General features: G+C 54.4%; 1 protein-coding gene across 1 annotated transcript in view; it reads right to left on the minus strand.

Annotated features, from left to right (window-relative positions):
• IGLON5 (IgLON family member 5) overlaps positions 1-10,191 on the minus strand; it is an 18,680-nt gene extending 8,489 nt beyond the window's left edge. The window contains exons 1-2 of the mRNA XM_032264568.1: positions 10,091-10,191; positions 499-577 (exon numbers count right to left, since the gene is read on the minus strand). Of these exons, the coding sequence (XP_032120459.1) occupies positions 499-577; positions 10,091-10,169 (158 nt within the window). The 5' untranslated portion in view covers positions 10,170-10,191. The remainder of the gene's footprint in view (positions 1-498; positions 578-10,090) is intronic.
• Between the last annotated feature and the right edge of the window lie 544 nt (positions 10,192-10,735).

Raw genomic sequence — 10,735 nt, forward strand, 5'->3', positions numbered from 1 at the left:
CAGAGACAGAGGGGGACAGAGACCCAGAGAGAGAGAGGGGGACAGAGACCCAGAGAGAGAGGGGGCAGACACACACACACACACACACACACAGACTGAGACCCAGAGAGAGAGACAGAGACTCAGAGACAAAGGGGGATGGAGACCCAGAAAGAGAGAGACAGAGACCCAGAGAGGGGGAGACCTGGGAAGTGGTGTCCCGGCTGCCACGTTTGAAGAGTCATCCTGCTCTCTAAGCATGGTGTGTGTGTAAATTCTTGAATCCTCATAATAATGCAGTGGTAAACATCTCTCTGTCCCTTTGACAGATGGGGACACTGAAGCCGAGGGGGCGCTAGCTCAGAGTGTATTGCTCCTGAGGGGAATGTGGAGCCCAAGTCTTCCCATCCCAGGCTGTCCCTGTAACCAGGATCCTCACCCAGGAAGGTGAAGCTTTGAAGGTAAAGGGGCAGGACCGCATGGCTCCAGATCTGAGTCCCCACCCACCGAGGGAGGTACCTGAGGGTAGCGTTGTCGCCTTCACACACTGTGTAGTTGTCGGCAGGAGAGTTGAACTCCAGGCTCTGGGAGAGCAGCCCTGTGGAAGGTGGAGTGGCTCAGCGGTGGCAGCTCAGGCAGAGCCCGGTCATGGTGGCACCTGCCCATATGCACACACACATCCTTGCAGGCACAGACACCGCTTACACCACTGCCACACACATGCACTGATGTTTCCAGAGATACACACGCAGCAGACACAATGAGAGCAGATACAGGCAAAGAGAGAGTCAGAGACCCAGAGAGAGCGACAGAGACGCAGAGACAGAGGGGGACACAGACTTCAAGAGAGAGGGGGCCAGAGACCCAGAGAAAAGGGGACAGAGACCCAGGCAGAGGGGACAGAGACACACATACACAAAGAGAGAGACAGAGACCCAGAGAGAGGGGGACAGAGAACCAGAGAGAGTATCTTCCCATGAGCCCACATGACTCAGATGGATAGGCTCCCATGGACACAAACCTACACACCTCCAGAGATGCAGCGACAATCACAGCACACAAACATAGATGCATGTGTACACAGACACATATATACAGAGACACATAGGCAAACATATACATGCAGACACGTGTACACAGACACATGTACACATAAGACATTCACACAGACACATACACAGACACCTCTGTACATAGAACACATAAATTCACAGATACAGAGCACAGCGACACACATACCAATATGAGCAGATTAGCAATTACACAGATACGGCCGGGTGAGGTTGCTCACACCTGTAATCCCAGCACTTTAGGAGGCCAAGGCAGGTGGATCACCTGAGGTCAGGAGTTCAAGACCAGCCTGGCCAACATGGTGACACCCTGTCTTTACTAAAAATACAAAAAATTAGCCGGGCTTGGTGGTGGGTGCCTGTAATCCCAGCTACTCAGGAGGCTGAGGTAGGAGAATCACTCCAACCAGGGAGGTGGAGGTTGCAGTGAGCCAAGACCATGCCATGGCAGTCCAGCCTGGGCAAGAAGAGCGAAACTCATCTCAAAAAAAACCCAATTACATAGATACATATACATATGCAGAGATATGCACACACGGTCCACATGCACAGACACGTACACAGATAAATCAATACACAGATACTTGCGTACACAGAATACATATGCACAGATACATGTATACACACATACATACACACAAATACACGTACATGGGCACACGAATATTCTTAGGTACAGTGTACAGACATACATGTACCTATGCACAGATGAGAGCATAGTATATATGCATACACACAGAAACACACATATATACGTGAATACACACAAATATATACACACAGGCCCACAAGTACACAGATGCACACATACATCAACTCAGAAATGCACTGAAAGACATACACATAAAACCAGATGCATGTAGACACTCAACACATATGTGTACACAGACCTGCAGACATAGATATGAACATGTGCACACAGAGATGCACACGTGTACATATTCAGACACACATCCTTATACACACACGAGAGCCTTGTACATACTCAGACACACATCCTTACACACACACAAGAACCTTCACAGACACACACATCTACGCAGGCACAGGCACACTGTGTGCCCAAGCTCGCCAGGGCACGCTTGCAGGTGTGCGCCCACGCCCGCTTGCACACTTCAGCAGGCAGGCAGGCCCCATCACCCCCACGAAGTCATCTCTCTGTAGACTGTGGCCAGTGGGCTGGACCAGGGCCAGGGAGTGGGGGGTGGGCATGCGGAGGCGGTGGAGCCGGCACCAGGCGGAGAGGGAGGAAGGCTGGCTGGATGACCTTGGACTCCTGGAGCGGGAGGGGCCTATTCGGAGCTGCCCTGCCCCCAGCCAGGGCAAGAAGCTAATTAATCTAATGAATTAATGGCCCGTGCTGCCCCAATGACTCCCAGGGGCCTTCTCCATCAGCAGCCCCACAGGATGGGGCCAGGACGGAGCCAGGTGCAGTGGGTTGGCCAGGTTCTGGGGCTTGGGGCTGGGCCCTGCAGCCCCTCACCGTGGGCTCCCTCATGCCAGAGTCACTGCTGGGATTTGAGGAGGATGGAGGGAGGGGGCCCATCCTCCCAGAGATAAACACAGTGGGCACTGCTACATACAGCCCTGGGAACAACAGGAGACAGCTTGGGAGTGGATGATGGATGTGTGTGTGTGTGTGTGTGTGTGTGTGCACGCGCGCGCACACACACACACACACACACACACACAGCCCAGCTTGGACAAGGCAGCGACCCCTCCAGGCCTAGAAACAGTCCCCACACTTACTATGCCCTTACTCAGACAGAGAGGTACACACACAGTCATACAGACACAAACAGCTCCAGCTACACCCAGACAAACAGACACACACACACAGTCACATGCATACAAACACAGGAGACAGTCCCGCCCTCTCAGTCACACGCATGGCTATGGCCCCGCTCAGAGGGACAGGTGCGAACACATAGTGACGCTGACACGCCCAGCTCCGCACAGACACCCAGCAGCAGGTCAGCTGGAAAGGAGGCTCTGCCCCAGGAGTGCTCATATTGTCACATTCAGCCCAATGTCACATTCAGACAGACAAAAGGGTTGGTCCCAGGCCAAGCAACAGCTGCACCCTGAGTCACCTCACCATATACAATATTTCCCACATGGCTCTACCGACATCAACAGCCCCATGCATGGCTGCAAAGTCCACACACAATTACATTCCTACACCACACACAAATACACACACACACGCTTACTAACGTAACTGGTTACAGAGACACTACTGGCCCGGGCACCACAATTTTCCCAACTTTCCACCTTGCAAGGCCCTGGGTCAGACGCATATAAAGCTACAACCCGTGTAACAAGACAGTGACACTGTCACATCCCCTCAAGCACAAAGGGGCCACTCTGGGCCGAGAATCAGGTCATGTTGTCACCTGTGATCAGATCACACACGGCTGGACGCACACACACACATGCAGATGCAGGGAATTGGAAAGTCAGCAACAAAAACCTGGACTGAAAGGCAGTCACGGGTAGTGCTGCCAAAGAGTCACACGTACGCACCAAGATCCTTCCCAGGCTGGTGAAGACAGACACACACATACCCTGCCTATCCCCCAGACACACACAGGATTTGCCATGCTCCTGCTGAGACACCGCCTGGGCCAGGGTTCCTAAACCTCAGCGCTGCTGACATTTGGGGCCAGACTGTGCAACCTAGGATGTCGACAGCATCTTGTCTCTGGTCTGAATTCACTTGATGCTAATTGCTCCCCCTAGCTCACCAAAAATCCCTCCAGACATTGCCAGATGCCCCATAGGGGGCAAAATCACACCCTACTTTCCGTCCTACAGGAACCAAGAAAGGGAAAAGAGGGAGCTGTCCAAGGTGCCTGCCCTAAGGTTTTGGGGCTCCAGGGCTACTGAACTCAGGCGCTGATTGAAGCAGGCACTGTCCCCATGAATTGAGCCTACATACCATTCCAGGCTTCTTGGGGCTTTATTTTTTATTTGTATTTTTATTTTGAGGCAGAGTCTTGCTCTGTTGCCCGGGCTGGCATGCATTGACATGATCATGGCTCACTGCAGCCTCAACCTTCTGGGCACAAGCAGTCCTCCCACCTCAACCTCCCAAGTAGCTGGGACTACAGGTGCACACCACCACACCTGGCTAGTTTTTTTTTTAAGAGATGAGGTCTTGCTATGTTGCCCAGGCTGGTCTAGAACTCCTGGGTTCAAGCCATTCTCCCACCTCAGCCTCCCGAAATGTTGGGATTACAGGCATGAGTCACAGGGCCTGGCCAGGGCTTTATTATCTGGTGACTCGGGTGGGGAGTGGACTCTGCAGGGAAGGCAGGACTCCAGGCGCCTCAGGACTTTACTATCTGGTCTCTGGGGATTGTCCATTGCACTCTGGTGACTGCCTGTGTCTGGCATCCCTATCAGACTAGAAGTTTCTTGGGGGTAAAGCCTGGTGTGTCCCCAGTATCTCCCAGCACAGGCCCTGGCCCACCAGAGGCCTTGGGAAATATTTGTTAAATAAATGAATATAAATGGATGCCTGCAACACTCTTCAACTCTTGAACTCCTACTCATTCTTCAAGACCCCAGTGCAAATGTCCCTTGCCCCAGGAGGTCCTTTCTGACTGTTCAAGGCAGAGTCCCCACTCCTGGGCGCTGTTTGACTTAGCTGAGACAGTGATGAGGAGTTTTGTAAGAGCCTGAATCCTAGCTGTGTCCCCCATAGGGTCGAGCCAACCTCAGAACTGGGAAGTGTTTGTGGAAGGGGCATGGATGGTCCTCAGAGACCAGATAATAAATCCCTGAGGAGCTCGGGCTGGAAGATCAAATGTCTGTCCCACCACTTCCTAGCCAAATGACCCCCACTCCCAGCCAGTGTGAGCTTCAGTTTCTCCACTGTACAAGGTGAAAAATAGGAGTTCTTCCCTGCAAGGGTTTTTGTGAGGGATTCCGTGAGAATATGCAAGCCAAGTGTTTAGCTCAGCTGTTGGCATGCGGAAAGAACCCAATAAATGCTAGCGGTTCCTAACAGCACCTTCTTTTTTAGGAACCATTTATTGCTATCCCTGGCTTGGCTTAGGTCTCCCTAAATGCTCTGCTCAGGGGAGCTGGGGAGCTGGGGGAGGGCAGGGCTATGTCTGGGCTGTCAATTGCTCTGAGTCAGTGACTCCCAGACAGACTCCCTTGTAAGTATCTACTCATAAAGACAACCCTGCTTAACCAGGGGGCCCAGGGGACACAGTGTGGCAGCCAGGCAGCTGGGTTCAAGTCCCAGCTCTGCCACTGAGCACACAACTTACTTGGCCTCTCTGGGACTCAGTTTCCCCACCTGTAACAGAAATGATAATCGCATCTTCCTCATTGGCTTGTGGGGAGGATTAGAAGACTTAATCCAAGTAAAGGTTCTAGTACAGTGCCTGACAGTTCAGTGCTGCAAACAGCCATCTGTGAGTTGGCTGTTGGGATGATTATGTAGCAGGTACCAGTCTGTGGCAAGGGAGGTATCTGGAGATCACCGAGGGCTCACTTGGTCCCTGCCTTCGTGAGATTTACAGTCCAGACTCACAGGCCTCATACCTGTTTGATAAACCTTGGAATGAAGGTGGTAGGCAGGTGACTTTTCCTAAGAGAGAAAGAGATCCCTAACAAGTTGAGTGACCTTGAGTTGGGGGTAAGAATCTCCTGCTGCCCTGTCAAGGAACTTAGGCAAAGCTGGTTGGCAGGGGTCAGGAGGGTGACACTCCGATTCCAAAGTCCCAGAAGACACAGGTGGAAAACCTGGGATGCAGGGAGTGGAGGGACAGGTGGGTGTATGAGCCTGGGGCAGGGAGGAGGGGGTGCGGCTCTGGCTGGGAAAGGCTGTGAGAAGGGGCTGGAACTGGCTTGTCTGGCACCCAGGAGCCCACAGGAGGCTCCTTCTCTCTCCTTTGCTGACCTCAGAAGTCTGAGGGCGTCGGCGCCAGTGACACCCGGGGAGTCCAGACCTTGCGCCAAGAATCGTGGAACTAGACGCACCTTTCCTTTTTTTTTTGAGATGAGGTACCACTCTGTCACCAAGGCTGGAGTGCAGTGGCACCATCTCTGCTCACTCCCCCTCCCTCTCCCAGGCTCAAGCGATTCTCCTGCCTCAGCCTCCTGAGCAGCTGGGACTACAGGCACGTGCCACCACACCTGGCTAACTTTTATGTTTTTTCTTTTTTTTGTAGAGATGAGTTTCCCCATGTTGCCTAGGCTAATCTTGAACTCCTGAGCTCAAGCGATTCGCCCTCCTCGGCCTCCTGAAGTACTGGGGTTACAGGTATGAGCCACCATGCCCAGCCTGGACCCTCCTTTCTGCTGGTCCCACCTCAAGGTATTTGCCTCTGCGGTTGACTTTGAAAGGTTGACTTCTCCTCATCCCTCAGGTCTTAACTCCATTCTCCTCTGCGCAGAGATGGTTTCCTCAACCACCTGAGCTCAGAAGCCAAGTCACTTCCATTTTCTTAACATTACTCATCACTCTCTGGAATTACCTTTTATTTGTTTGTTTTGGGTTTTGGTTTTGATCTCTCTCCATCCCGCTATGATCTAAGCTCCGTGAGGGCAGTGACTTTGCCTGGTTCTCTTGCTGCCATCTGTATATATCCAGTGCTTAGAATAGTGACCCTGGTCCCCATGAGTATTTGCTGTAGGAACCAACCAAGCACAGTCCACAAGTCATATGAACCCAGAGCTCGGAGGTCCTGGGGGGAGCTAGCTGGTCAGGGGCAGTGCAGGGACTCAAGTCAGGGGCTCCTGCCCCCTCCTGGCCACCATCATCACTCTGCCAGCTGCCCCAGAAGCAAAGGAACCACCCACTCATTTGCTGCTGCAGAAACTGCCACTTGATTTTGTTGAATTGTTTTAAAATACCACAGTGTAGTTACTTTTGTAAAAAAGAAAAATGTGTAGGTGTGAGGGGGTGCGTGTGTGTTGGCATAAAATATTTAGAAAAAAATTAAAGATAGATGAATATTTATGGTTGCAAGAGAGATATAGTTAAGTGGGAAAAGGCCGATGGCAGAGAAACGGGCTTATTTTGCTTCTATTTTAAGAAAAAAAAAAAAAATCAACAAACCAACCAATCCATCACTTATGTTGACCTTTGTGTGTTGTGTCTGAGTCTGCAGAAGTGAGAGAAAGCTATGGAAGGATGCACTCCAGCCACAGACCAGTTCTCTCAAGACAGTGGTTGTGAGAGAGGGTGGGTGGCAGGGCAGGAGCACAGTGGGGTTCGCCCTTATCAGAGGTGGACTCTTTTGCAATGCATTCCTCTTGCAACTTGGACAAGATCATGAATAAAAGAAGAGAGGAGATGCTAGTTTCTTCTCTTAGATCTTGCCATGAGCTTTTTTTCCCCAGACAGCTCAAACTGCCCTTGGGTGGGTGGGGGTGTCTTTCTGGCGTCTCATTCTGTCTCAACTCAACCCCGCCTGATCCCCTCTCACCCCCAGTTCTCAAATGGGGAACCTAAGACTAGAGGTGGGGAAAGACTTGACCAAGGTCACAGGCCAGCTCCTGGCTCTGCCACAGTTTCCTGCCCCAGTCTAGCCCCATAATGATTTGTGGTGACTTTAAGAGTGAATGTGGGGGCCGGATGTAGTGGCTCACATCTGTAATCCCAGCACTTTGGGAGGCCGAAGTGGGCAGATCACCTGAGGTCAGGAGTTCGAGACCAGCCTGGCCAACATGGTGAAACCCTGTATCTACTAAAAATGCAAAAATTTGCCCAGCATGGTGGCAGGCACCTGTAATCCCAGCTACTTGGGAGGCTGAGGCAGGAGAATCACTTGAACCCAGGAGGCGGAGGTTACAGTGAGCCGAGATTATGCTACTACACTCCAGCCTGGGCAACAAGAGTGAAACTTCATCTAAAAAAAAAGTGAATGTGGTGAATATGAAAAGTGGGAAGTTAAAAGGAAACAGAGAAGGGGAGGGAGATAGAAGAAACAGGAAGGTGGGGGAAAGTCCACAAAGGGTACAAGGAGTGGGAAAAGAAAGGAGGAGGAAGGAGAAGGCAAGAGGCCAGGCAAGGAGAGAAAGGAAGAAGAGGTGGCCGGTGCAGTGGCTCATGCCTGTAATCCCAGCACTTTGGGAGCCCAGGTGGGAGGATCGCTTGAAGCCAGGGGTTTGAGACTAGTCTGGGCAATATACGTGACACCCCCATCTCTATAAAAAAATTTAAAAATTAGCCAGGTGTGGTGGCATGCACCTGTGGTCCCAGCTACTCCAGAGGCTGAGGTGGCAGGATCCCTTGAGGTCAGGAGGTTGAGGCTGCAGTGAGCTGTGTGTATGGTTTCACCACTGCACTCCAGCCTAGGTGAGAAGGCGAGACCCTGTCTCAAAAAGAAAGGAAGAAAGAAAGACAGAAAGAAAGAGGGGGGGAGGGAGGGAGAAAGAAAAAGAGAGAGGGAGAGAGAGAGAAAGACAGAGAAAGAGACAGAAAAAAAGGAAGGAAGGAGAACAGGAAGTAAATGAGAAAGAAATGAAATGAGAGAAGTGAATGAGGATTAAGTAACAAGGGAGGGATCAAACAAGACTCAAGCGGGGTGCCAGCGGGCAACAGTCTGAAAGGCAGAGACAGATGTGGAACTGTGCTGTCAGCAGGGATGGGGAGACAATTACGCAGAGACAGAGGCAGGTGGAAAGTTCCCAGTGGATAACGGATGTGAAAGGATGGGTGCTTCCAGAAATGGCAGAGACACAGAGACCTAAAGAGATGCATGACAGAGACAGAGGCAGAGACACAGACAGGTGGTCAGAAAGTCAGAAGGCAATTCAGACTGGTCAGGTAGGGGGAGGGCCAGCGAGGGACTGAGGCTCTGGCCCACCGGGTCCCTGCGTCCTGCGTGGATGGGGCTGTGTTGTGTTTGCGTAACTGGTGTCTGCAGGTGCTGCTTTGTGTGGGACGCTGTGACAGGGTTTCTGTGCCAGAGACTTGGTCTGTGTGGGCGGTGTCCCTGAGACTCTCGTCGGGGCTCTTGGTTGTCCCCAGGACTCTGTTCAAGGGAGGGCCTGGGGGAATCCTCCAGAAAGTCTGAATTAACCCAGCTCCCTGCCCGCTGAGCACCCACCCTCCGGTCTCTTGCCTCCTCGCACTCTCCTCCCTTTTCTTAGGGGGGATCTAAGAATCTCCTTGACCACCCCCTGTCTGCCAGGCCCTACTGGGTAGACTCAAGGTCCAGCTACCTGACCTCAGTGCAGAAACCTGCCCCAGGCCCTCTCCCCAACTGAGAGGACCAGGGTTAACCCTCTGACCCTGCCTTAACCCTTCCCTTCCCTCTCCATCATCTGCCCGTGCCCATCACTCTTCCTCTGTCCAGCCCCAGGAATCCAGACATTCAATCAGAGCTTCGGAATTCAAGACCCTAGCCCAGCACCCTAACTTCCTGTGTCTCCAGCTCCCTTCTCCCCCACATAACTGCAGCCCCCCCAAGTATCAACACTTTCTCTCAACCTAGATGACCCTGCTGGGGGATTTCAGCCCCTTCCCCTCTTTTTCCGACCCTGAGACGTAGGTCTGTGGACACTCTTGTACCCTCCTCTTATTGACCCTGGGAAGACATCCATGCCCCGACTTCTGTCCTGAGATGTCCACCCCAGCTCCCCGCAAGGACCTCTTCAGGGGCCCTCTCCACGTACAGATGGAAGAGCCCTGACAGGGCATCATCCCCTGCCCCCCACCCCAACTCAGAGATCCAGCCCGGGGACCCCGACTTCACTGTCTGCCCCCTCCTCATCAGGAGCCGCAGACTCCCGCCCCCAGGCCGGGCTAGGTGTCTGCGACCCTCTTGCCCGCCCCTGGGCCCGGCTTCGGCCCCGGGACGCCGACCCCTGCCCCAGGGCGCGGACCCCCACGTCCGAGGTCCCCCTGCCCAGCCAGGGGATGCAGACCCCGCCCCCGGGCCCAGACCTCGGCGTCCGGAGGCCTCCCCTCCCCGGCCCAGGGATGCAGCCCTCGACCCTCACCCCTGATCCCCCATCCCCCGCCCAAGACCCTGGCGTCCCGGTCGAGCCCCCCGCCCCCGGCGCTGCGGTACCTCGGCTGATGACGGCCAAGCCGGCCAGGGCGGCGGCGGCGAGAAGCCGGAGCCGGGCCCCGGGCGCAGGGGGGGGCATCGCGGCAGAGGCGGCGCGGAGGGGGAGGGGAAAGGGGGGGCCGGTCCGGGGCGCCCGAGGCCTGGGGGGAGAGGGGGAAGGGGGAGGGGGACCCCGCCTGCGGCTGCACCGGCCCGGGGGGCGGCGGGGGCGGGGGGAGGGGGCTGGGGGGGCGCGACGAGGCGGCCGGAGCTGCTGCAGACCCGGGGAGGGGGCGGCGCTGACGGGCAGGGAGACCGGCCAATCAGGAGAGGCGGGGGGCCGGGGAGGCGGGGTCGAGGGGGGGTTGCTTGTTGGAGGGAGAGGCCTTTGTTACTGCGGCCCGGCCCCTACCCCCTCCCGCCCCAGGCGTCCCCACGTCTTTCCACCTCGTCCGCTGAACCCGGAGTCTGAGATACTTCCTAAAACCCAGCTCCCTCCTCCAAGTCCCAATCCTCCCTCAGACCTAGGAGACTGGCTTCATCCCCTCCACCCTCAGACCCAGGAGTCCAGGTCCCAGCCCCTCCTCTCTCAGACCCTGGAGTCCAGGTCCCCAGCCCCCTCCACCTTCAGACCCAGGAGTCCGGGACCCCAGTCCCCTCCTCCTT

This window comes from Sapajus apella, unplaced genomic scaffold (genome assembly GCF_009761245.1).
Source record: "Sapajus apella isolate SASKATOON/1434 unplaced genomic scaffold, GSC_monkey_1.0 scaffold144, whole genome shotgun sequence".
Lineage (NCBI taxonomy): Eukaryota > Metazoa > Chordata > Mammalia > Primates > Cebidae > Sapajus > Sapajus apella.